The 26026-nt window shown below is 47.0% G+C and overlaps 2 protein-coding genes and 1 long non-coding RNA gene across 4 annotated transcripts; 1 reads left to right on the forward strand and 2 right to left on the reverse strand.

Annotated features, from left to right (window-relative positions):
- Nucleotides 1-1831: 1831 nt before the first annotated feature.
- LOC140581428 (protein wntless homolog) lies at nucleotides 1832-18421 on the reverse strand. Of its 2 annotated transcripts, none has more exons than XM_072703994.1 (12): nucleotides 18000-18420; nucleotides 13234-13500; nucleotides 10501-10625; nucleotides 10237-10398; nucleotides 9976-10112; nucleotides 8766-8934; nucleotides 8544-8641; nucleotides 7576-7639; nucleotides 6390-6518; nucleotides 6127-6210; nucleotides 5600-5753; nucleotides 1832-5251 (listed from the first exon to the last, which is right to left on the reverse strand). In XM_072703994.1, exons 1-12 carry the CDS (start codon nucleotides 18103-18105, stop codon nucleotides 4953-4955), a joined length of 1794 nt encoding a protein of 597 aa, XP_072560095.1. In that variant the 5' UTR covers nucleotides 18106-18420; the 3' UTR covers nucleotides 1832-4952. The 2 variants fall into 2 exon arrangements, with proteins under 2 accessions (XP_072560095.1, XP_072560096.1); XM_072703995.1 differs by having other exon boundaries at nucleotides 5120-5251; nucleotides 5551-5753; nucleotides 18000-18421.
- Nucleotides 18422-20434: 2013 nt separating this feature from the next.
- Nucleotides 20435-21259, forward strand: LOC140581429 (uncharacterized). Its single transcript, XR_011984507.1, has 2 exons — nucleotides 20435-20481; nucleotides 20748-21259. It is a non-coding gene; the product is annotated as an uncharacterized lncRNA (long non-coding RNA).
- Nucleotides 21260-22606: 1347 nt separating this feature from the next.
- Nucleotides 22607-25117, reverse strand: dr1 (down-regulator of transcription 1). The gene is made up of 3 exons (XM_023816665.2): nucleotides 24313-25117; nucleotides 23942-24105; nucleotides 22607-23702 (listed from the first exon to the last, which is right to left on the reverse strand). The coding sequence occupies exons 1-3, from the start codon at nucleotides 24530-24532 to the stop codon at nucleotides 23559-23561; spliced, it is 528 nt and encodes a 175-aa protein (XP_023672433.1). The 5' UTR covers nucleotides 24533-25117; the 3' UTR covers nucleotides 22607-23558.
- Between the last annotated feature and the right edge of the window lie 909 nt (nucleotides 25118-26026).

The following is a 26026-nucleotide window of genomic DNA, read 5'->3' on the forward strand; positions in this document are numbered from 1 at the left end:
AGAACTTCTGACTAGTAGTGCATATATTAATGATTCGGTAATTAGTGTTAACACCACAGTGGCACTGACTAGGATTTAAATGTTTAAATATAGCAGTTTAAATGTTTTTCCCCTACAGAAGACAATGTTTATCGGCCGCTGTGTGTGTTTCAGAAACCCTGCCGGAGGTTTCACTAGCAGTCAGGTGCTTTATTAGCCGAGTTTCTGATCTGGGGCGTGAATTTCACCCCTGACGCTCCCCACGTTTGTGCAAACGAGGGATACAGGCCACTCCTCACGTAGGTGCACCTACAACGCGTGGAATGAATGCAGGAGACGCATGGCGGCTATGATGCCTACGCGTATGCGATGTGAGCCCCCAGTGTAAGTCAGCCCTCAGGTGTGTCGCTGCCTCAGGCCCGGTGACCGCTCAGAGCAGCGTTAAAGCGGCACACACATGCATATGAGATATGGCATTTGGGGAAGTATAGTAAAGGACACAAATGAAGTACATTTACTAGAGGACTGAACTTAAGTACATTTATCAAGTATCTGTACTTAACCTGAATATCAATATCAACTTTTACTCCACTACATTCCCATGAAAGCTCTTATTACTCATTACTTTGAAGCAGAGCTTCAAAGCAGATGAATTTTCTTTTCTAAAATGCAGTAAGCCATATTTATATGGGCATACCCTTAATCCTAAGCACAACAGCCCTATTACCCCCCCCCCCCCCCACACACACCCATTAAACCCCTGACCTTAATCATAAGTCACCAAACAAAATACGAGACTTTTGGCATTTTTAGTTTTTGATTGTAGTCACAGATTTGTATAAAATTGAGTTGCCTTTTCTGGGGACCTCAAACGCACTGTGGCAATAATAAAACAATGCTTTGTTATTAATAATAAAATGTGATTTTGAAAAATTTAAATATTTTTGAAATCAGGTACATTAACTCGAGTAAAAATTTGGCTGAAAAAGTTTCACTTGTATGGCAGTAATATTTGACCAGCAGTATCTATACTCACGTAATGGAGTTATGTACTTTGTCTACCACTGGATGTAGGTTTGGTGTCAATATCGGTTAGGAGCCAAATCACCCCCAAGCCTCAACCCCCCCGAAACACTGGGTACTCCCACAGTATTGGTAGTGACATGGCTATACCCAAATCTATGCCCTTGGATTAGGGACTGTAAGATCAATGGCTGCTAAATCACAGATGCTGATATTTATGTAGCTGATAATATAGTACAAACTAAGTACAAACTGTTGTGCTTATGGACGTGTAACTGAGAATACTGTAACTTTTCAGCACCTTCTTTCAGTATTAGCAGGACTAATATTGCAATGAAACATTGTAATACCGCGAGCAGGTATATGCACGCGAGGGTAGTTATTCATTTACACTCTTTATGTCTCTGCCAGTGTGTTTAATGACTCACCTGTACTCACCTTCACGCACTGCAGGTGCGCGGAAAGATTGGCTGGCCTGGAAGTTCCGTGCAGTATGCGGTGCTTCTGCTCTCTTCACCAAGTAATTTAAAAAATGCATTAAAAGCGTTTTATAATCAGCCTGTTTATTCATTTTTTACATTGATTATCGAAACTGGATGTTCTGCATTTGTCAATTAATTCTTTAAAACGTTCTTTATTGTCATTTTATTTCAGTTCATTATCGCTACCTCACGTGCATTTTTATTTGAATTTAAGCAGGGTAAAATCAGGCTACATTAGGCCTACATTCATCTGACGGCCTAGATTGCTGCGGTAAGTAATTTTCAGTAGTTGATTGCATGGTTATCGATAAACAAATTCACTATTAAACAACACAGAAACTCACAAATCACAAGTTAAAATTCATTTTATTTTTTACAAGGTTGTTTTCCGCTGCTTTCGCCTTAACAGGCCATTTACACTGAGGTGTAAATAAGCGCCCCTTTCTTCCATTTGGCAAAAACAGGCATGCTTATTTGTTTTGTGTCCATGTCTGCCGGTGCAGTGAACTGAAAGTGTAGTTCTGGTTTCTCTCTCAGGCCATTGAAAGCCTTGGGATTCCTTGGCGCACACGGAGGCCACCAGAACCACTGGAATGCGGCAGTGATTAATACCCCGCCGCCCCCCAGCGCTAATTCAGCGCATTCTGCTGCGCTCACCTGCTGCGCTCCTCAATGGACGGAGCTCAATGGACGGAGCTCAATGGGCCTCGATATGCGTCCCTCTTCTTCCAAAGCGGCTGCCGTGGCCACGTCCTTCCATGGATCGTGTTGGAGCACGGCGCCTCCACCGGGTCCGTGGATGAGAAGAGATTCACAGCTGACATGGGGAGAAGTTGCAAATCACCGGTTTATTCTCGACTGATTATAATCAGGGAGCGACCATCTGACATACATTCAGCATGTACAGGAGGAGGCTCTGCCATATGTATCAGCTGTATCCCTTTTAAAGCCCTTTGGGCATCTCCCCCCCCTTTCTCAGTACCTTCCGTCTACGTGACAACCACATGTGTGATTCCAGCCGGCTTGTAGTTGTCCTTCTGGAAGGCTAAAAGATAAGTAGGGGCCGCTGATTTTCTCTGTCGCCCCCCTATCTGTTCCGATTAGGTAGCCTTGCCTTGCCGGCGCGCCAGTCAGTTCTTGTTTTGATTAGTTACAGCCTTATAGAATCATTCCCTTAATTTTATTAATTATTCCCTCAATTCCCCCTTTTGATCTCCGCAAGGAGATCACCCTGATTATGCCGATTAGTGATATTTTCCCTTATTTATGAAATTTTGCATTCCCCCTTTTGACCTCCGCAAGGAGATCACCCTATTGGCGGGGGAGTTGTAGTTCAAAGCTGTCCAAATGACCTTTGCCCCTCTCCGGCCCGACAGGCAGGAGAGGCATCATCTGCGCATAGGTGTCATCCCGCTTCTCTATCACGGTAGTGATGAGATGAACTGACAGTGCGCACAGGCAGGGAATACAACAACACCCGCAAGTAACTAAAATCGCAGCAAAAGTAGCAAAGGATAATAAAAGCGAGCCCATTAAGCCTTTCCACTGTCCGAACGCCGAGGTCAGCCAAGCATCCCAGATGTTATTGATCCCGGAGTGATCATGCATCGTTCTGGAGAGGGTCCGGAGACCCTCTAGTGCCCTGGTCACTGAGCCGTCTGGTGCTGTGTTATTGGGAATGTAAGTACTGCATACTTCCCCAAACATAGCGCACACTCCCCCCTTTTCGGCTAGTAGCATATCTAGCGGCAGCCGGTTTTGGACCGCCATCAGAGAAGTAGGGCCTAATTGCTCAGCCAGGCCTGCCACTGCGTCTCTAGTAAGGTTGGACAGGCGCAAAATGTTATAGTGTACATAGTTAATGCGGTCTACATTTTTATTGGGAGTGATGGGGAATATGGCCGCCACAATAGGGATGTTTTCAAATCCCGCAGCGACCTGGTCAGCCAATTTGAATTCATCTGGCACTCCTCTTGGGATCCCTATAGCGTCGATGTAGGTGGGTGAATCTACCGTGGGGTCAAAGTTGGGTGCCTGCGTCTGCGTCTAATCAGTACGCGCCTTCGTCGTCTCCCCACCAGTTTCCCGCCTGGTGCACCAGTAGTGACCTGCTGTGTATCGGGACGTTCCCCTATCAGGACTAACGGCGCCATTAGCCTTACCATGTCGCATACCCCGTGACCGCTGAGAGGCATTCTAACGAGTAACTTATCCAGGCCACAGAACCAGTACAGGCCAGAACGGGTCCAATGCCCTATGTAGCTGTTACTGGAACCATTGTGTATGATATCACGACACCACTCGCTGGGAATGTCCCCCACGCGGGGACCGGTACCCGTGAAGCTAAAGCAGAGGTATTCCGCCTTACCTGGACGGGGAGTGAATGGTCCTACTTTAGTCCTGTTATCTATGGGTGGAAAAAGGGATGCCAACGTGGTGCAGTCCCCCGGTGTGGCCTCCCTGGTCAGGGCTAGCATGCAGGCATAGCCCCAGGCGTCTGAGGCATGCAATGGGGCTGGTTCCGTATAGAGCTGGGGTCTGGCTGAAGCACAGGCCACACAGCCCTCCATCTGCTGTTCTCTGGCGTTCTGCGCAATCCAGGCCAGCCAGATGTTGCCGTTCTTGTACCCTGTGGCTAGTTCTAAAATGTCTAGGGGATTCAGTCTAGTGTAATCGACCTGGAGCACTATAGTATCGTTAGTGCCTTGGACCGGGGTGGTTACTTGAGCCATAGTGGGCCCTCTAGTGGGCTGTGGGGCAGTCTTAGGAGGGTCTACAAATAGGATACTCACCACGCCCCAGGGGTCCTTTCCAGACTGATCCACGCCCAGCAGGATATTCAAATCGTTTCCCTCATCCGGGGGGTGGTAATACTTTCCTATCGACAACGCCAGTGGATTCAAACTGGGTTTTCCAGTATACCCTTCCCTGGAGAAGGTGATGTTAGTCCACCAGCTCCTTGCGGACCTTAGCCCATAGGGCTCCCAGGGTCCGGTGTACTTTGCCACCCTGTCCCAGCTTTCACACGGTCGGGCCACGGTCCAACTGGCGCGACACCCTAAATGATGTTGCTGGTCATAACAGAGCCATACGTCGTATCCTCGGTACGACACGTTCTGGTACTGACAATTTATCACGTCACATAAGTCAAACAGGAAAGTGGTGGGGGTGCCTCTTATGTACTGGAGTCGCAGAGGTGCCTCTCCTCGGTAACCTACGCACATGGCCGCTCCTGTTTGGACAGTGGAAAGCAGGATTATCATATCCATAATCATTAACCCTTTAAGCATTTAAAGCATCACCCATAACACACTTGTTTCCCCCAACATTCCCCTTTTTATCTTAATCTTCATCCTGGTCCTAGTGTTGTCTGGCAGTGGATGAGGTGCTTTTGTACTTTCTGGTCGTTGGAGCAGGGGTGGACTACCCTGCTCTGGTTGCTCAGGTCAGGGGATTATTCTGCCCCTTTCAGGTCTCTGTTGAGACCTGAGTTGCGTCTAGTTCAGCCGAACTGACGCTCTGGATTCCTTCCCTCAGGGCCTCCTGGATCTCTGCTGTGGTTCTCCCTGGGTCCTCCGCAGCCGCACACTGGCTCCAGTGAAACCACGTGTCGCCTTTGCCTTTCAGACGAACCGCGTGTGACGTCCTCTCAGTGACCTGGAAGGGGCCGGTCCACCTGGGCTCTGACCACTTCCATTTGATGACTTTCAGGAGGACCCACTCCGCCGTGTGTGGTTTGGCCGGCTGGTTGGTTTTAATCAGGCTGTCTGGAAGGAAGCCAGCGCACATTATGAACACCCACCTACACCCTGCCCCCCCCCTCTCCCAAAAGACAAAAGCCTGGCAGCTGAGCTCTCAGTAAACGTGTCCAATAATTATAAAAGGGACAATAACAGTGTGACAAAGATATCAGCAATTATTATGTGAAATATCACAAGGAACAGAGGTGGATCTTACTGATGAGCATAAATTATGGGATGTCACTGCTAAAAATGTACAACTAACACAAAATTTTTGTATATACACACACACACAAATATTCACAAGTTCTTCCACCATGGCTCACCTTTAACAGACAGGAAAGGAATCTCAGCGAAAAGGAAAAAGCAGCATACCATTGGACTGGTCATCGCCATAGCGCTTGTGGGACGGTGCGTACAGGAACATGATGGCAAAGACGTAGAGGTTCCACATGCCGTAGATGCCAGTGAAGAAAGCGCTGTTCACCTGCACTGTATGATCACCCCAGTGCCAGTGGCCCTCGTTTACCTGACAGGTGCCCAGAGAAAGATCACACAGATCATGCAGTAATGGACATCCTGTCACCCGCCTCCAGTGAAACTCCCCTAACCATCGTATCACATTCACTTTCTCATCACAGATCATGACCAGAATACCCCATGTTCACTTCCTGTTCTGGACTCGAGTGACATTCCCACCACAGAAAAACTGTCATCTACATCCCGTTCAGTATCAGCAGATCAACAGAAGTAACCCACCTGTGAAAACAAGCACCCCCCCCCAGTGTATTACAACCATAAAAACAAGCTCAGGTGCAAGCCAAGCCTTCTCAGGCTGATGGAAAGGCACCCTGCCTGGGAGCAGGAACAAGGCTCCGGGTTTGAGAGAGCAGCAGGCTCACCTGGCTAATGATGAAGAAGATCACCGTCATGGCTGCACACGCCAGAGTGACCAGCATGAGGAATTTGAACCTGAAGATGAGGCCCTAGAAAGAGGAAGATGCACCCAATGAAGCAGGACAGCAGATCACTTAGCAAAACATCATCAGCTTCCATTCATATGGACAACAGAAGCAGATTCTCATCACTTGAACCCATAACCGTAAATCTTATCCATGCTGTCAGACTGAATTTGGCAGTTTGATCAGGAGGCTGTGACACCCACCTCGTAGTGCAGAGGCCGGGCCTTCGACATAGCCAGCAGGGAACTGCTGCGGAAGACTTGGAAGATCATGAAGCAGAGGAAGAGGAAGTAGAGGCAGGCGCAGATCCCTGCCACGATGATGAAGGCCATCTGAGGCAGCGTCAAGGAACGTCCGGCTGGTTCACGCATTCCTGAGCGAGGGGCCCCTTAATCCGCACTCGCCCGGCTTAAAGCGCTTGACGACCGCTGGCCGACCGCCGTTCGCCTTCTTCCAAAATGCGGACGTCTGGAAAAAGTTCCCTCCACACCCACAGGTACTGAACCACCAAAATAAATGTTACATTCCTGGATCAAACTCAAGTGTCTCAAGCTGTAAAAGCCTCAGTTTGACGGCAGGGCAGCAGTTAGGAAGTCGCACAGGCATTATCCCCGGACGACTAGCCTGTCAGGTGTTACCCCACTGTGATGCCCAGCCTTGTCCACCTCCAACTCTCCTCCTTCTGCTGTGGATGGCATCAAGAGGCCTGCATGTGTAGTCGGGACACAGCAGCCTCCCACGAAAGGGCTCCCTGGGGAATCACCCCTTTGTCATCCTACCCAGAGAGCCGCCTCATTCAGGCCCAGAAATACAGATTATAGGGGGTTCAGCACATGTACAACAACACACAGCCTGCACAAAGCTTTTGGGGGGGTTGGGGAAGAAAAATCCCTCATAAATGTTTTTTTTTAAAAAAAAAAAAAAGTAAACAAATGTGTCATGTTACACTCGGCTGGCTGTATAAAAGGCTCCTTTTATGGGGCCTTGAATGTGGGCGGCGATAGGAGCTGCTCTCGGGTGGGGGAATGGGGAGGGGGGGAGGGGGGGTTAGGTGGGTAGGCGGGAGACAGCACTCTTGCAACTTGTCTTTAGGGAAGAAAAGAGCTAATTAAAGTTGCATTAAAACTGGTCTGCTGCCAGCTTTCTGACTGGGAGTCACTGGCTCGTCTCCAGCAGCATTCCAGGGATTAATGGAACGGCACCCACCACTGCGAGTCAGGATGTCCTGAGGATGGCGGGACGCAGGTGAAGGCCCTGAATTGGGGGGCAGGACAACAGGTGGTGGGGGGGGGGGGCGTATAAACATGCAGATGAATAAAAAGACCGATACTGGGAATGGAACCGCAGGACGCAGTGAGACCCAAATGCCTCCACAGTCCACAAGGATACAGCCAGTTCAGTGCCCACATCCGTGACCCAGATATTGTAAAACGGGTTCGTCAGCTGGACCCCCCTGGAAAACAGAAACAGCCTCCTTAGTGGAAACAACCGGAGCCTTGTCACCATAACAATTACAGCCGTTAGTCACATTTCCCAGGATTGGGAACGTCGTGTCCTGATTTGATTTAACGATTAACCCTGGATGTGCCTGCTTGGCTTTTGAAATGAAACTCCTCAGAAGACCTGCAGATGATCCTGAGGAGCACTTACTGACGGGCGGCTTGACTTTCCCACCAGGTGAACTGGAGACCTTGCTGAGGGCAGACAGATATCCGGCCTGGGGGTGAGCTCGGGCCACTGGCTTAGCGCCGTCCCGTTACAAACCCCATATGCCAGCGGAGGTGACTAGGCACTGGGCCAGTCAGCCTTCAGACAAATGCAGCTGAGAACGGCCTCTCCATTTACTAGCCAGGATGACATCATCCCCACAGAGAATGCATCCCGGCCCCTCCCCCAGCCGCATCGGCCCAGCGCTCGGCGTCCAGCTCGCTCCCCCCCCCCCGCCAGGGCCGCCTTGCTTCCCCCCCCCCCATTCTGGGCTGCCAAGAGCCATTAATCCATCCGCTGGGTGTGAGGGCCGCTAGAGGGCCAAAACGGCGGCCTATCAGCAAGGCGGGGGCCAGCTCCGCCGCCTCTCAGCCTCCCCCCGGACTGAAAGGGCAGCATCGGTATACTTACCTTCTACAAGGTACCCAAACACTCTTATAAAGCTGATTGATATAAGGAAAAACCAACAGACAGGTCTTCCAAACACAAGGTTATTCCCCACACTGAGCAAAACCAGAACCTCTTCTTTTATTGCATATTCAATGGGGCATTTTCACCCTAAGACTCAGGCATAAAATCCACTCAAGATGGTGAGCTTCCAGAACAGTCCGCGACACCACGAAGCATTCAGCGAACAGAAGGATGTTCACCTCTCATACATGTCGAAGATGAAAAGGCAGAAGGAGCCGAAGGCAATGGGTCCAATCTGCTTCCAGTACACTGTGAACCGATTCCTCTCCATCTGGTCCTGGGGGGTGAATAAAACACAGGAAACTGAGGTCCATCAGGAGACAGGGTGGTACCAAGAGAAGTGCTTCCCAAAGCCCACCATACCCCGCCCCCCCCCCCCCAGGAGGAAATGGGGCGCCCACCATCATGTGCTCTCCACAGAAGATGATCCAGAAAGACAGCAGCATGGTGTAGAAGATTCCCTGCCGAATGTCCCCAAACAGCAGCATCCAGGTCCAGTTGAAGCCCACAGAGAACCACTCCACGGGAATGTTGATAAAGGTCATGGAGATACTCAGTGCGAAGATTACCCTGGAGAACACACAGCCACAGCAGGAGGGGGAGGGTCACACTCCTCTTAAAAGAGACTGCAGGGGTGTCTGCCAAGTGTAGCAGCCTTGGGGCCAGTCTAAGCACCCACTGGTAGAAGATGAAAGGCACTCTATGGGCATGAGCTTTCAAATGCTGGGCAAACCAGCATGTGAACATAATGTGGAGTTGAGAGAAGCCACACTGTATCGGTATGCAGGGAATGACCTGTGCTCACGAAGGGGGCATGAGGCATGGCAGGAGGAGCAACGCCCTGACCGAACAGGCAGCAATGCCCGGCGGTGCCCAGTTTCCAGGGTCCCCGTTTGGGACCTCCCAAACTGGAATGCCAAGGAGCCCAGCGCCACAAGAGCTCTTGGCTTCCAGGTCAGGGATAGAGGCAGCCTGTCACTGGGAAACGGTCCTTAGGTCCCCGATGTTCTCAGAAAGCCACTCTCACACAGGACAGTCAGAGCCATTTGGTAGCACTTTACCGCAGTGGCCCAACGGCACCTGCTTCCAATCTTATCTAAGCACAAAAACACGGCTGTAGGGACCCTGTTGCTTGAAGGACCAAGGCTTGTCTAGATGGCACCTCAGTTACAGAACACCATAAACGCTACATCTGCACAACGCCACAATCGATGCAGGAAACCCCACCACGTGCTCTGTCCCTGCTATGACGACAGCCAGCTGGGCGAGACACGTTTTGGTGAGCCTTCTGACTGAGTTAGACACCAGTCCAGTTGCATTTTGGTTGGTGTGTCAAAATAAATTAGTAGATTTTGGTGACATACTGGTTACACAACACAAGTATTGTCTTACAAAAGACAAGTCAATTGTGCCAGGTAACTCATGAACCTTAACACCACTTAAGCACCAACGACAGACTAACGCCAAAAAGATAAAGCTTTTTACCACGTACTGTTCTAATTACATGAGAACGTCCCACATTACCACCAGCAGTTAGGGCCCCAACACACAGGAAGGTGGGGCCAAGAGAAGGGGGGTGGAGAGCTCACATGCTTCTGCAGCAAGCCTTACTTCTCGAGGAGGACCGGGGGCCGAGCCATGAGGGTGATCCGCCTCCAGTACCACACCATGATGATGAGGATGCTGGGTGTGAGGAAGGTTTTCATGGCGAACCACACCTTGGTAAAGCCGCCATTTTGGTGGATGCTCTGAAGGGAGAATGAGAAGGTTCCTGCTTGTGACACTGCTATCGGAACTCCAGATGATTCACAGTTGAGTCTGGGGCCATGTTGGCGCCCCCCACCCCACCCCACCCCACCCCACATCACACACCACCAGCCGGATGTCCTTGATCTCCCCAATCCCCACGTTGACCTTCTTCCGCTCATTGACAGGTAGCCGGATATTCAACAGGTAGTACTTGTGAGCCACACTACCAATCTCCATGAAGGGCAGAAGTTCACAGTCGTAGTATTGGCCCTCATTATCAGAAGTCTGAAAGAAAATCCGAGAAGTGAAACTCCACCCATCCCACAAATTATCCAATCAAATTCATGGGGTGTAGCTTGCAGGGAGGAAATGCAGAGTAAGGCTCACCCTGGCTGCTGTGAAGTTGCAGCTGAGCTTCCGCTCCTCAATGGAGTGGGCCATTTGTGTCCACTCGCTCACAGTGTCATCCCTATACCCAAGGCGCACATCGATGGTCGCCACAGCGCCCTCCTCTGTTCAGAAACAGAATTGGAGCATTTACAACAGGACCACGTTGCCGCAGTACAGGCACAAAGCCATGCATTCAGCTATACTTAATTCTGTAACATTTATCATCTTCCAACTGTTTATCTGGCTCAAGGATAACGCAGTTACAGCCAAACTAACATCTCAGCCAGAACTTTGCCAGGACAAAAAGGCAGCTGTGTAATATCTGCTCTTATGTGAACTTTAATTTTTAATCTCAGCATTAAGAGATATCACAGGTGCTGGAACAGAAGACACACAGACCAGCTGGGTTGGGGGGAATTCTGGGATTGGGCTGGGATGTGACTGCAATATATCTGGCAGTTTTTTTTTTTTTATACAAAAAGTCATAAGAATCCAGCATTGACCTGAAATGACTTCCTGACGACGGACAGGCAGCACTTTTTGGGAGAAGGCACCACCAGCACCGCAAAGGCCAACCTCCGACCTTCACACCATCCAACCGGCAATACCATCCAACCGGCAATACCATCCAACCGGCAATACCATCCAACCGGCAATACCATCCAACCGGCAATACCATCCGTTTGGTCAACCTTTAGAACCGCACATCTCTCACCAAATTTGAGCTTCAGAGAAATTTAAAAGTGGAACAAGGATCAGAAACAGGTTGTGGAGCCTGCAGATCCATGAAGGGGGGGGGCAGGGCAGGAAGCCAACTCTAAGCCCAATCTAAAACAGCCAAAGACGACAAGAGCCACAGGAGAGGATAAGCCTGGGAAATCGTGTCCAGGTCCTCAAGTAGCTCGGGCTAGCCTGTGTCCCCCCCCCCCCCCCCGCCGCTACTCACTGCCTCCATTACCCCCCACCAGGGCTACCAGACCCCCCAGCTTAGATCCATTTTCAGAGCTGCACTTCTCATTACTGAAGAGACTCTTGTCTCTTTGCAAAAACAGGCAAAGAGAGAAGGTGTGCTGAAGATGTGGGAGTTGGCGGGGAGGGGGGGTGGTTTTGGCCGTTTCACTCCACTCATTCCCCGAGGCCCCCACCACCTCTGCCAAGAGGCTGAATGTCATCAGACTGCACACAAACATTCCACGGGGGCACAAGGACCATCACCACGGCGACGGAGGCGGGTCAACAGCTGTGTTATTGCTGGCATGCGGCCAAGGTGGCTGCTTGAAGGGGGGCAGTCGGGGGGAGGGGGGGACTCATGTCAGGGACGGGCTTTATGGCACAGAGAAGGGATTTGGTTCTCTTTACAGCTGTGTTAGCCAATGTCACCGTAACCCCAAACCTTCAAGCGCAAAACCTTCAGATCACACAACCATTCCCTGGAAGCCTGAATGTTGTTAACAAGCAGCAGATTTGCTAATTGTGCCTTGGGTGAGGACCTAAATCATCCAAGACCACATCTTCAAATTGGCTCACGTCTTTATTCCCCAAAGGCCTCCAGAGCCTTTTACCCTCCATCATCACACAAAGGAATGTAACAAGTTCTGCTCTTCAGACCAAATCTGGACCATCAGTCTCCTGTCCAATTCTAAAGGCCACAGACCGACCAAATTCACAGGAACACCTTACAATCCACTCACAACCAACATCAGCGACCCTCAAGATGGACGCAATCAACCACTTCCTCAAGCAGCTGAGGTCGAACAATGCATATTCATCACCATCTTGTGTTATCCCTTAATCCCCACCACTGAAAAGAAGCCTGGGCCAACAGCACTACCCCCCTCCCCCCAACCGAAGGCTTAAAGAGCCAGGCTATAGGTGTAAGCATCTCTGCTATCTTGTTTTAGCAAGGAAAGGGCAGACTCTATACAGGCGTTCACTTCCTGGTGGCTCCTGGGGTTTTTAAACACTTCCATGCTGGTTGCAGAATAGTGGTCAGTAATCTCGATTCTCTCTTCCGTGGCCTGTAACATTTTTTCAGGCTATTCCGGGTTTTGGGGCCACTGGTGTTGATCGAGAGCAAACTGCTGCACCAGGGGATGGATGCATTAATCATGAAAGTCACTGAAAAAGAGATTCCATTTAAGCACCAGCCAAACCGCCGGGCACCCGTCTGCACACGAAGCTATGCAGTCATGGGTGCATTCCTACAGTTTCAGAAGCCGGACCGAGTTGTGAAACTACAGGAGCTAAGCGATAGCTCAAGCTCCGCCCACTGTGATGGCCCTGCTGCACCATAGTGATGTCCCAGCTTTGGGAGGAAAGCATAGAAATTTCCAGAAGAGTGGTTTGTGTATTACAACCCCCTCCCCCTTGGAGGAAGTGCCTAGCCTGGAAGCACCATGCCGTGACCACCCCCCCCCCCCGGATTCTTTACTGGAGGTAAACCAAAGAAAAACCTGCAAAGCTTCAGGAAGGAGTGTATGCAGTGATGGTGGCCCAAATATTTGGAAAAATCTGCTGTTAAGAATCGAAATCTCTCAGCTTCTCAACAAGCAACTAAAAGTTACTGTGGCCATTGAAAAATGAAAAAAATAAAAATGTGTTGGCTAGCAAAAAGGCACCACTGCTGTCCCACTCACTCTTTCACACCTGCTGGAGTTACTCTGCAAATGCAACTTTGATATCAAATCCACAGTTTAAGGCCAAGAGAGTGGAGGGTATCGACACACTCACCTATCTGGTTGTTGAAGTTGAAGGCGATGTCAAACTGTAAGATGACAAGCATGAACTGGAACCAGGGACTCATCTCCTTGTCGGGCGGCGGGATGTGGAGAGCAAACACGATGTCGTTGGCCTGCACCTTCATGGCCTCGGCCTCGCTGAAGTCGTAGATCTTGTCACACTTGTTGCGGCCCCAGGGCATAAACCAGTCACTAGGGTGCTTGTCCACGTCCACACATTTCGTGGCCACGTAGTGGACAGCGGTCGTCGGGCTAGGAGCTGTTTTTTTTTGGGGGGGGGGGGGGGCAAGCAGACAGGTCAGTCATGGAGTGCCTTCCTTAGGGAGCCCACGGGGCACCCCAAAAAAGCTATTATGCTAAACCCAGACAAATCCATAAAAGGCACCTCTGACACCCCCCCCCCCCCAGCAGCCCCATCAACCAGCACCCCCGAGCATAAACACAGCATGAGTGTGAGCTGGAAGCAAGTCAGATATTCTTCGACTCTCAGTAAACAAGGCTGCATTCCTGAGTAACAACATTTACGTTCGTCGGGATTATTCACGTCTGCTGTATTCTAGCGCCTCATTCACTCTACTGTCCCCACCCGCACCTCAATATACGAGCCTGCAAAGGTGAAAAGCTGCTCCTTAGACCATATATAAAACAAAGGTCCATAGCTTCCCTGGAAAGATGGCGTCCTGTGAGTGGGCTGACACTCGTTAGAGAATGACATCATCAGAAGGGAGCCATTAGCCTTCCAGAATGCTTCAGAAGCTCTGTTAACTTAGCATGAACAAGCTCAGACCAAGTAAATACACTCACTTGATGTCAGGAGCCAACTTGGTTCACACCACTTTCAGGTAATCAATGTTACATTTCAGGTATGGTAATTAAAAATGTCTCCGTTAAACTTTAAGCGGCCCCACTGCACTGCACAGACACTGTAGCATTAGCATTAGCAAGCGCTAAGGGGCTTCACTGCTGGGCGAATTCCTGGCACAAATCACCACTGCTGGGCCTCCGGTCTGACGCGCCACATCAAACACAAGCCACGGCCTGTTTCTCAAGACGAGGCAAGTCTTCGTCTCTCCAGCTCTCCGTGCAACGAAAAAAAGATCAAAAGCAGCCACTCGACGCTGGAAGATCTGAGCACAGGAGTGGGGACTCCCGCGGCCTCTGATGTTCAGTTCCTGGGAAGTTCGGGGGTGATGGGGGGGGGGGGGCAGCTGGTTTGTTAAGTAGCAACTAATGGAAGTCTTCCTGAGACATTCAGAGCACCTGAGGGCTATAAATGATGGAGAAGTTAAAGGAGATGTGGGCCGTTGCCCCTCCCCCGACCCCGGTCTCTGGAGACCACAGGAGCCGTGGCTAGAAAGCCTTTGATCCAAGGCACAATCTGAATGTGACTGGATAGGCGTAAGGGGAGAGGAATCGCAATACCCAAACCCCGCAGTACCAGATTAGCACTCATGATCCGAGTTCAAAGTGGGGAAATGGCAAAAATTAAAGGACGTACAATACATTAGGTCATACTCTTAATGGGTTAAATGGGATTCCTGTTCTGTGGGCATTTGCGTTTGTGAATACAGAACGGCACGTTACACACAGCGCTCCCAAAGCCAACCCAATTAAAAATGTATGTATACAACTTCCACAATCCTGTTCATCTGGTAAATGAAGGGGATTCTCACATACCGGCAGAATGGTGCCATAGAGCAGATCGTTCTACATGTCAGGCAGGTAGATCAACTAAATAAATAAAGAAAACTTGCATCAAGTTATTTGCAGAATTAAAATATACAAGTTAAATCCACAGAGGTCTCCATTTCACAAGATAACCGCAGAGTCAAAACACCCGACAGCATCTGCTAGACCCCTAGCGTTAGTCCGTTTTTACACGAACTCTGGAAGCAACAACCATGAAAACGATTCATCCTCATTGTGGCAAAAAAAAGAGATTAAGATGCATCAGAATTCAGGAAAACCAATCCTACTGCAGGCAAAATCCATCTGGTCGACCCAAAATGCAGAACAACAAACATCCCTTTAAATTACCACCCCAGTGTGTCTACAGCTTCGGCTGCCTGGGTCCCCTCGACCTCATGTGGCGTTTAAAGTTGTCCAGTAATGAGAAGAGCAGTATGCTCTTCTACTCGATTACCCTGGCCACCACCAGTGAGCAAGCAAACACAATGGCACTGGGCTTCATTAAATCAGACGCAGACAGGAGGGCCCAAATAAGCTAATATCTCAGCACAGACCCAGGCGGCGGCTAACTGGGTCTGCTCCAGCTGTCCACAGGCACAGGGACACAGGCGATGTCAACACAGCAACCCCAGCAAAGGCGTTTGCTGTGCTGTGGCCTGTACTACGAAGCGGGGTTACTGGCTTATCAGGGTAACTTGTTGGATTTAAGGTAGTCTGGGCAAAATGTAAGTGAGCGAATATGAAGTCCATTTAAACTGTGGTACCTTAAATCTGACAAGTTACCCAGATAAGCCAGTAACCCCGCTTCGTAGTACAGGCCACAGGTCCATTAAGCCGCTATACCACCACACAGCCAGAGTGTGACCATGTTTTGAAAGAACGGCGAGTACAAAAAGGCTCGAAAAGGAAATGTCAGAAGTCAGCCAGGTCAGGGGAATTTTACTGCTACAACTAATCACAAGTCATTTGTGGCTCACATTAATATACCAAAAGACAGGGGAGGGAGGATGACTCGCGCTTCTTTTTCCCGGGCACAGTGTCAAGAGGCAAGCCGTCCGAAGGGCTGCCGGGAAGAAGCAGAGGAATGAGGGAGGAACGCGGGACCGCGCAGATAAGGGTGCGGTGTTGTGTTGTGCCCCCCCTCCCTTTCGCATTCGCAGTTGTTTTAACCGAACGGTCTAAACTACATCTAAGGTTTCTAAATGTAATTACGCAAGTATAACGCGAATTATTGGTCGTGTCTGTCACGCTGTTTTATCATCTCCATGTAAACTTCCGTGTTATGGCAGTCAGCCGTAAGCAAAGTTTAACTTAAGTTAATCCGACAAACAAAAGACTTTAATACGCACTGCTCTCGACTATTCACACTTCTGACACTCTCAAATTGGTGACGAGTGAATACTTTTTTTTTTCCATCTGCTGCATGCATTTATTTCATCTAACAATGGTTTTAATAAGAAGTGTCTTTTTTTAAACAAGACATGTAAAATGTGTGGTTATACAAGTACAACGTGGCAGTGAAATGTGATTTTCCTCCCTGCCAAAATAATCCCCCCCTTTCTGGCTTGGAGGGCCAGACTGATTTCAAATTTATTCTGCCGACATCCCCCGACCCCTGATTAAACCCTAGAAATTGCAAGCGTGTAGCTGCAACACAGCGGTCCATACAATCCATATTATAAGGGGGGTCACTTTGACTGTTCGTTTTAAACCTTGTGAAATAAATCCAGTTAAAAAACTGCATTACTGGGAATGAGAATGCGCATGCACGCGAAAGGGGGGGGGGATTTCGGCACAACACAGGTTGCAGTGGAGGGCAGCGGCATTTGGGGACAGGAGATGTGGGGCACGCAGAAGCTGAAGGGTGGCCGCCTTCTGACAGCGATACAAGCCTGGCGCTTTCATCTTGGGATTTCACTGTGCTCAACAATCCAGGGCTCCGAAATTCTTCTCCGATTGCAATGGGGGCGGGGGGTTACTGAAAACCATCCCTTTCATTATAGCACACTTAGGTCTGCCTCACGTCCTTCGGGAAACATTACAAAAAAGACGAATACGAAGAATAGGGCTAATTAAAATGTATTATGCATAATACATTTTGGAAGCCAACTTGTAGTAACTGGGGGCAAATTATTATTGCAGGGAAGGGATTTTCGTCAGATCTCCACGATCGACAAGAATCGCAAGCATGTAAAAATATAAAAAGTAAAAACTACATTTATCCGAACTGGCTGAACCTTTTAAAATGAGTATTCAAATGCTGCGATTTAAATAAATCAGATTTCCTGAAAGTGTCCTGGGTCTGTTCTAAAATATTAATACGTGAAAACCACTCACTACTTCGCCATGGACGACACACAAAGACAAACCGGTCTTATGAGATGGATGTGTGTGAAAAGCACGCAAGTCCCTCCCGTTACGCAGTAACGCTGCACTCTCTGCTCCTTAAGGTTTTATACAAGGTTTTGACACGGAAAGTATCCACGGTTAACCAGTGACGATCGGCAAATATAACTGCTTATTCAAGTTAAGAAAACGTCGCGAAACTATGCAGAACAATCCTGTACTGCAATCGCCGCTTCATCTGATAACAGCGTCCTGTAAAGTGCCACAGATATTTAGAAAGGAACATTATTAGAGGGGTAGCTGGGTTTACGCAGCTACTTCAGCCGCGCACAGAAAGCAGATGACTTTCCCATTAAACCCTGGCTGGGCACAGACATGCTTCCTGGTTTCCTGCGTATGAAGGACATCTTTACATGCTACTGTACATAATGACCTCATGGCGCAAATGAAAACTTTCAAATCTCCGATCTTATCAACTTTTCTCCCCGGATCAGTCGCCATGATATAAATACTTTTTTTAACCTCACTAGAGAAAAAATGTACTGCGGTATAACTAGGCCAAAACTTTTCTGTTGCAGCTAAAATATGCGCGTAAATGGAAACTCGCCAGCGTTGATGCCAGTACAATAGAAATCTAATTCGTTCATAGCAGTCGGACACTGATACTGTAACAGGGATAACAAAGGATCCGGCAGCGGAGAAGTCGTAAAAAACAAAACTTACCAATCAAACCTCCCACCAGGAACGAAAACACTTGAAATAGGAGCAGAATGACTCCGGCGATCACCAGCTTCTTCGTGCTCATGTTTTCGATAATTGCCCCGGCCATGTTTAAAGTTTGCTGAAACCTCGCAGTTAACAGAAATAAGGGCTAATGGAAGAGAAAGGTGGCCGCATCCAGCCACCCCGGATCCCGAGAATGATTGCGGCGACTCTCTACTGCCTTCCAGCTTTCTGTAGGTGAACTATAGAGGAAAAAGGATCATCACATGACCGCCGTATGGGGCGAGCCGCGCTTCACACTTTCTGCCCTTTTAAACCTTCGCCGATGGAGAATCAAGCCACGTTTCTTCTCTTTTTATGGACAGGTTCTCCGTTTAACGCCCCATGGCGATGTCATGGCTCAGTGTGATACTGTAGATCTACCATTAGCTGTAGGCGGCATGCCCCCGTGTTTGATCTCTATACCAGAGCTGTACGACATGAATACATGGGACAGTGAATGTGAAGCTTATTTTATGATGTCCGAATGCGTTTGTTTTTTTATCATTTATGAAATGCTCCGATGCACTGTGATAAATTTCCTTCTCCATGTGATCTTCGTCCTGCCACTCTTTAAATATAGAGTAAGAGCCTTTCGAAGAAGCCCTCTAATGGTATTCGTGCCTAAAATTAAGCGGAAACATGAATTTTTCAGATGCCGGAGGCTTGCAGGGTTGTGCTTTTGTCTGAGTATTTCACAAAAAAATGCAGCAATAATTCACACAGCGTCTTTGACTCTGAAGCTGTATCGCCGTTGGGACACATATAACAGCGTTAATATTTGAAGTCCATCATTTTAGCTGGTCGCAATGTCGCAGAAAGTTCAGATGGATGTAGCATTTCTTTCATTTAAAATGCATGATTAACATACCAATTAATTTCTCATCTGCCATTCCGATTACTTAAGTTTGTTTTCAGGCCCTCAATCTGCCAAATTTTCACTTACAGCACAAATAGTGTAACAGAGCAGCTGTAACTAAATATTGAAATATATATATATATATTTAACATTACCAGTCAAAAGTTTTTGCACACACAGATTTTCTACATGCACATGTCACTCAATTAACATTTACTTAAAAATACACTCAGTATTCTTTGCTAACAGATAACAGGTATCTGTGTTCACCATTTGAGTAATTTATTAGCAAGAAAATGTCATATCTTTGATTCATCAAAGAAACCTCCACTGGCAGATATAACAGCAGAGAAAATTCGAGACATTCTTTCTAGAAGAGACATTAAATACTGCTCTGATTCGTGGGATGAAACAGGTAACTAGTACATTTAAAACTGAAGGACAGCCTAGAATTTCACTACCGGTAAGCAATCACCGCACAGTTAGTAGGATGTCAGGCATACACTGATACATACTCTTTCCATGTTAAAAAGTTTTTATTTGACTTATATTTTCACTTATGCTTCATTTATATCATTAGACTTCCCAGTGCTTAACATCCATAAAAACATCTGCAGTTTATGAAATAAATGGAAAAATGGTAAAACAAGAACTTCTGACTAGTAGTGCATATATTAATGATTCGGTAATTAGTGTTAACACCACAGTGGCACTGACTAGGATTTAAATGTTTAAATATAGCAGTTTAAATGTTTTTCCCCTACAGAAGACAATGTTTATCGGCCGCTGTGTGTGTTTCAGAAACCCTGCTGGTCAAAAATATTTGACCAGCAGTATCTATACTCACGTAATGGAGTTATGTACTTTGTCTACCACTGGATGTAGGTTTGGTGTCAATATCGGTTAGGAGCCAAATCACGCCCAAGCCTCAACCCCCCCGAAACACTGGGTACTCCCACAGTATTGGTAGTGACATGGCTATACCCAAATCTATGCCCTTGGATTAGGGACTGTAAGATCAATGGCTGCTAAATCACAGATGCTGATATTTATGTAGCTGATAATATAGTACAAACTAAGTACAAACTGTTGTGCTTATGGACGTGTAACTGAGAATACTGTAACTTTTCAGTACCTTTTTTCAGTATTAGCAGGACTAATATTGCAATGAAACATTGTAATACCGCGAGCAGGTATATGCACGCGAGGGTAGTTATTCATTTACACTCTTTATGTCTCTGCCAGTGTGTTTAATGACTCACCTGTACTCACCTTCACGCACTGCAGGTGCGCGGAAAGATTGGCTGGCCTGGAAGTTCCGTGCAGTATGCGGTGTTTCTGCTCTCTTCACCAAGTAATTTAAAAAATGCATTAAAAGCGTTTTATAATCAGCCTGTTTATTCATTTTTTACATTGATTATCGAAACTGGATGTTCTGCATTTGTCGTCAATTAATTCTTTAAAACGTTTTTTATTGTCATTTTATTTCAGTTCATTATCGCTACCTCACGTGCATTTTTATTTGAATTTAAGCAGGGTAAAATCAAGCTACATTGCATTCATCTGACGGCCTAGATTGCTGCGGTAAGTAATTTTTAGTAGTTGATTGCATGGTTATCGATAAACAAATTCACTATTAAACAACACAGAAACTCTACAAATCACAAGTTAAAAATCATTTTATTTTTACAAGGTTGTTTTCTGCTGCTTTCGCCTTAACAGGACATTTACACTGAGGTGTAAATAAGCGCCCCTTTCTTCCATTTGGCAAAAACAGGCATACTTATTTGTTTTGTGTCCATGTCTGCCGGTGCAGTGAACTGAAAGTGTAGTTCTGGTTTCTCTCTCAGGCCATTGAAAGCCTTGGGATTCCTTGGCGCACACGGAGGCCACCAGAACCACTGGAATGCGGCTGTGATTAATACCCCGCCGCCCCCCAGCGCTAATTCAGCGCATTCTGCTGCGCTCACCTGCTGCGCTCCTCAATGGACGGAGCTCAATGGGCCTCGATATGCGTCCCTCTTCTTCCAAAGCGGCTGCCGTGGCCATGTCCTTCCATGGATCGGAAAAGCCGCAATTCTTTGCGCAGTGACGATTTGCCTGCGGCCTTATCAGTCATACAGCAGAAAAAACAAGCTTACAGCCACCGAGGGTCGGAAGCTGCAAAGACGAACCGTGGAAGATTCACCAGTCGAAACAGAATGCAAATTGTGGTACACAGTGCAATATTTATATTCTAGTGACAAATTCAAGATCTCTCAAATTATTAAGATGCACTTTGTAAATTCTGGATTTTTTTATATTCAGCTCTATTTTTAAATAGAATTATAGTTCATATTTAATTAAAAAACCGTTTACAAAATGGGTAATGGAAACATTTTTAAAATCTATGATGGAGCATGAAAAACATGGGAGGTAATATTTTGAAATTAGAAAATGTTTCTCTTCTGCATGTCAGACAGGCTGCGAAGACACTGATTCTGCCGTGTGGTTATAGGGGCTGGTGACTCAAACGGTGATTTTTTAATCCGTATACAGTTGAAAGTTGCGTGTAGCCTGCTGTCGACAATTGACGTAGCCTAAAATAACTGAGGCGACTGCTGGCAGTACGGAGCATTTCCGAATAAACTGCACTTAATTCGGGACAGTGAACATTTGCATTAGTCATAGAGCTAAGTCTTGATTTTTCAGTTGGTTTATCAGCAATGAAACTCCTGCTAATTACATATAATCATTTGATAGACTATTATATTTTTTCGGTTGATATTGTAATATTCAGGTCGACTCATGAAGTGTAATTAAATTAGTAGTCTTTTGTTGCAGTTCCAGTGTTCCACGATGTTTCGTTTGCATAGTTAAATAGATTAGATAGATTACATTAGATTAGACTTTATTAATCCCACAATGGGGAAATTCTTTGAGAAACAGCAGCAATAATGAAAAAAGACAGTACAAAAATAGACATCGTATTTGTCTTGAATGGAGGTTAGCATCCTGGAAGACAAGATCCAACACTGCCATCTGCTTTTCATTATTTCAGCTGTCATCAATTATTAATCTCCAGCACCAGCGCTTTGTGGTACGGAAAATGAAAAGCTTTTATCGCATCTCTGTGAAACCACTAGGGTCTGAATGGCAGCCGGACGGAGCAAAGTTCCTGTAAACTGTCCAAGTCAATTAAATGTCTCTCATTGACAATAAAGACTCACAGCGGCAACATGGCTTTTTACGTCAAGGAACTTTGAAGAATTTGAAGTTCTGGGCAACTGGGTATGGACGGATCGGCGATTTCGCCAGTGCGTTATAAAAGTAGCGCCCCCATGTGGCTGAAGCCCGGAAAACAGCATTACCGATTTTCTCAAAAATGTTCGCCCAGCTACCGACGTTAGAAATCAATGATGATTACTACTAGTGCCATTATGTTCGATTACATACAATAAAACATGACAAACAATTACAAGGACATGAAACTTTCTGTATTATGCGAGCATATCTGAGATCCACCATGGTCATTGGCTTCAAGTACAATTGCATAAATCATTTTATTCAAGTCCACAATGTATCTCACTTACCCTAATCCAAGCCATGATGCACTCACAGACATGCATTATCAAAATACACAAAATTCATATTGATCTGTTTCATCTCATTTTCAACACCGAAAAGTATTTACCTCGCCTTAAAACATACATCAAAAATAAGTAAAATGTCCATGTTATAAAACATCAATTTTATTGCTCAGAGTACAGCTTGTGAAGAGGCATTGGGAACAGGCATTGCAGCAAGTCGTCACCGGGTGTTTCTGGTCATATCGATGCGTCTTAACATCACCTCTTAAACAGGATGTGCCCAAACACTTCTGCGATATGAAACGTACATTCTGCTTCTATGTGGCTATACAATGGGCCGCATTTGGCCCAGACGACGCACCTTAACAGTTCCACTCCTTCACATGTGAAACTTCCTGTCACTAAATTTTCATCTATCTTTGGTTCTGCAATACAAAGTGTACATCCTATGTTGTTTAGGTTTATTACTGCAATACTGAATTGAGAGGGGCAGCTAAACCCTACATATACAATGATGACTTGGAAATTCATAAGTCACATTTTAATTGTATTTTATTTTATTATTTTTTTTTACAAAAAAGGAAAAAAAAAAACTGGAAAACACCCCCTTTTCAATAAGAATGTCTTGTTGCACCAGTTAATACAATTTAAAGCAAAAACAAAAAGAGAGCAGGGGCAACATTTGCAGGCCAGTGTCCTCCCACACTAAGCACTTACCCAACATTCAAGAGTATCTTCTAGTCTTAAAATGAGTGTCGAATTATCCTTCAACGTGACAATTCAACAAAAAACTGCACCAAGTATTGATAAAGTAGAGGGGAAAAGGAATCAAAACTGACCATAATTTCAAAACTGGTGTTAACCACATGGGGTGGGATGCGGGGGACCAGAGAGAAACTCCGGAAGAACGAACAGTAACAGAAAAGCCCTTGGAGCTAAAGCAGACAAGGCAGTTTGGACTAAGACAAAAAAAAAACGGTAGAGATGGCAGGTCCCAACACTGGCGGACTCTCCGGCCAAGCCACGGGCTCGGGGGGCCCGGACCGCGGCGGCGACCTCGCTGGCTAGGGGCGGGGCAGCCTGGGGGCCAGGTCACATGTCATCTTCATCCTCTTCCTGAGAGGAGCCGGCCTGCTGGGCAGCGCTGGCCGAGGCTGCAGCCAGCTGTGCCTGCTGGGCTGCTTGCTGCATCTGTAGCCACTCCTGCTGAGCCAACTCGGCCTGCTGCTGCCGGGCCTAAAACACATACACACATGGGTCCGTGTGAAGGCACCGCAATCAAACACCACCTCACACACATTTACAACCTCATTTCCCTCACCAAACCCAGACATGCTACGCTGAGACCGAGTTGAAATGGTACAGATTTACACCGGTACATAAACACTAACTCATGCATGGTTCCCTCAGCAGAGAGACAAGCCAGACCGTTCCCCAGACCACCAGGAGAAGATACTTCAGTTCACAGGCTTTACCTTGGCAAATAGCTCTTGCTGCTGTCTGAGGAGCTCTTCCTCGGGAATACCGAGGTTTTCAAGACGAGAGCTGGCCTTCCTTCGCTTAAGTGCTACTGTTTTACACTCTTGTAAGACATCCTTCACCTCAGCGATGTAGGATGCAAAGCCCAGGCTTTCAAGTGCTGCAGGAAAAAAAAAACAAATTATGAAGAGCTATTTGGGGGGAAGGGGGGATATAAGGGGCACACGGCCTTTCACATGCATGGTGGGAAATGCGCTGTTACTAACAATCTATCAGTTTGACAACATAGATTTATAAAAAATTAAGATGTGAGCATGAGGACAGTATGCCCTGTGTTTGGGTTGCCATGTCCGCTGCATGCCCTTACCGTTTATAACATGCTCCGGGGAGATGGTTTTCTTCTCAGACTTGTTGCAGATTTCGTTCGCTTCAGAGGAGATAAGGTGGATGAACTCAGTGCAACAATTCACCACGAGTTCCCGGGCATCGTTGGCCACCCGCACGTTTGGGAGAGTCTCCTTGATCATTTTGTTAATGGCCGCCCGGGGTATCGTGAGATCGTCGTCGTTTCCCGACGAAGAAGCCATTATGGTTTTATTTTAATAATGATAAAAAACAGAGATCCTTCTGTGATTCCTTCGGACAGCGGCTCAGCTGGATGCCGGAACGCCTCTGCGGCGGCCTAGAGAGTCAGACTTGCCGGCTTCACCCCCGCAATTACGGCGGAACTCCGAAAATCAAACAATAGGCGTAAATAAACGCTAAAAAGCAAACCTGCGATGCCGTGTAAGGAAAGCAATTCGTCGGGAAGATACCGAAAAAAGGAAACGAAGCAAGGCGGCGCGGTTACAGACAGTGTCACTCAGTGTGTTTTTTGTTGTGTGGACATGAGCAGCTAACAAGCTAACGTGTAGCCAACGTTAGCTACAGCAACCAGCGCCCACTGCATTTTCCAACTCACCATTTAACGGAATGTGGCGCTTCACTCGACATTTTATGACCGTTACTGAAATTCCTAAACTGAAAAATTCTCCCAACGGAAAAAGTTATTCAGTTCATTCCACCGCTTGGTACGCTCCCCAAAGCGATGGAGCAGGATCTGACCTCAGCGGATGCGACCTCCCTTCACGTCACTCGACAGTCATTCTACTTCCGGTATAGATTTGCGGCGCATGCGTACTTCCAACTGCACTGCTTTTGCAAGATTTGTGCATAAAGCTCGAGCATCCAACCCATTTGACGTCTTTTAACAGATTATCCTGGTCATGGCGTAGAACATATCCCAGGCAGCATAGGACACAAGTATGGCATTCCAAAAATCGCAATAAAAAGTAAAAAAGAGTGATTTGGATCTTTTAAATCACATTTTTAAGAGGTGGTTCATTTTCAATTATGAGTTCAAAATGAAGAATGTTTCTGAGGTCTGAGTTTTCTGCAGATGTGTTTAATTTAGGTTACAGGGACACTAGCTGTTCAGTTACTCACTACCAGCTAGTTATTTTCTAAATTGTTGATCTAGGTTGGGATTGGTGTCAAAGACTTTTGCTGAACTGAACTGTCATTGTGTCACTCTTCCACTGTACTCATGTGTTTTTGGGGTGCTGGTGTTTGGGTATGCCTCATGCCTGTGTGCCCATCTGCCATACCTGGTCTTGATGGTGCTTCCAGCGAGGTCCTCACCTTGCTGTCTTGCATTGTCACTCTTCCACATTTGCTCAGTTACCGCTCTCAGTTGCAAACACAAGGGAGCCCCCTGCCTGCCCAACGGCATGTCTGTGCTATAAAAGTCAGATTCATACCCATGCTGTGGGTTTTATTCCAGAAATAAAACCAAAAATATGTTGTGCCTGTCAGAATTAGCGAGGGGGGAAATTTATAGAGAGAGCAAATGCCTCTTGGAACAATATGTCAGGAATTTGCAAATGGTATTTACTTATGTAACTCAGAATTTATAATTTAGGTATCCATTGGAAACATGTTAGAAAGCACTTCAGAGATACAGGAAATGACAAGGGGTGTGGAATAACAGCCATGGTGCTCCACCCAGTATGACACCCTTGATGCTGATTGGTAGACTAACT

This window comes from Paramormyrops kingsleyae, chromosome 21, assembly GCF_048594095.1.
Source record: "Paramormyrops kingsleyae isolate MSU_618 chromosome 21, PKINGS_0.4, whole genome shotgun sequence".
In the NCBI taxonomy this organism is placed as follows: domain Eukaryota; kingdom Metazoa; phylum Chordata; class Actinopteri; order Osteoglossiformes; family Mormyridae; genus Paramormyrops; species Paramormyrops kingsleyae.

Excerpts from the sequence above, each read along its gene's own strand:
- LOC140581428 (XM_072703994.1), bottom strand. The coding sequence starts at position 18,105 with ATGGCCGGGGCAATTATCGAAAACATGAGCACGAAGAAGCTGGTGATC. Across the intron at positions 13,501-17,999 it reads CCTGGTGGGAGGTTTGATTG|CTCCTAGCCCGACGACCGCT; the intron begins GTAAGTTTTGTT and ends AAAAAAAAACAG. Across the intron at positions 10,399-10,500 it reads GCAACTTCACAGCAGCCAGG|ACTTCTGATAATGAGGGCCA; the intron begins GTGAGCCTTACT and ends ATTTTCTTTCAG.
- dr1 (XM_023816665.2), bottom strand. The coding sequence starts at position 24,532 with ATGGCTTCTTCGTCGGGAAACGACGACGATCTCACGATACCCCGGGCG. Across the intron at positions 24,106-24,312 it reads CCCGGAGCATGTTATAAACG|CACTTGAAAGCCTGGGCTTT; the intron begins GTAAGGGCATGC and ends TTTTTCCTGCAG. Across the intron at positions 23,703-23,941 it reads AGCAAGAGCTATTTGCCAAG|GCCCGGCAGCAGCAGGCCGA; the intron begins GTAAAGCCTGTG and ends TATGTGTTTTAG.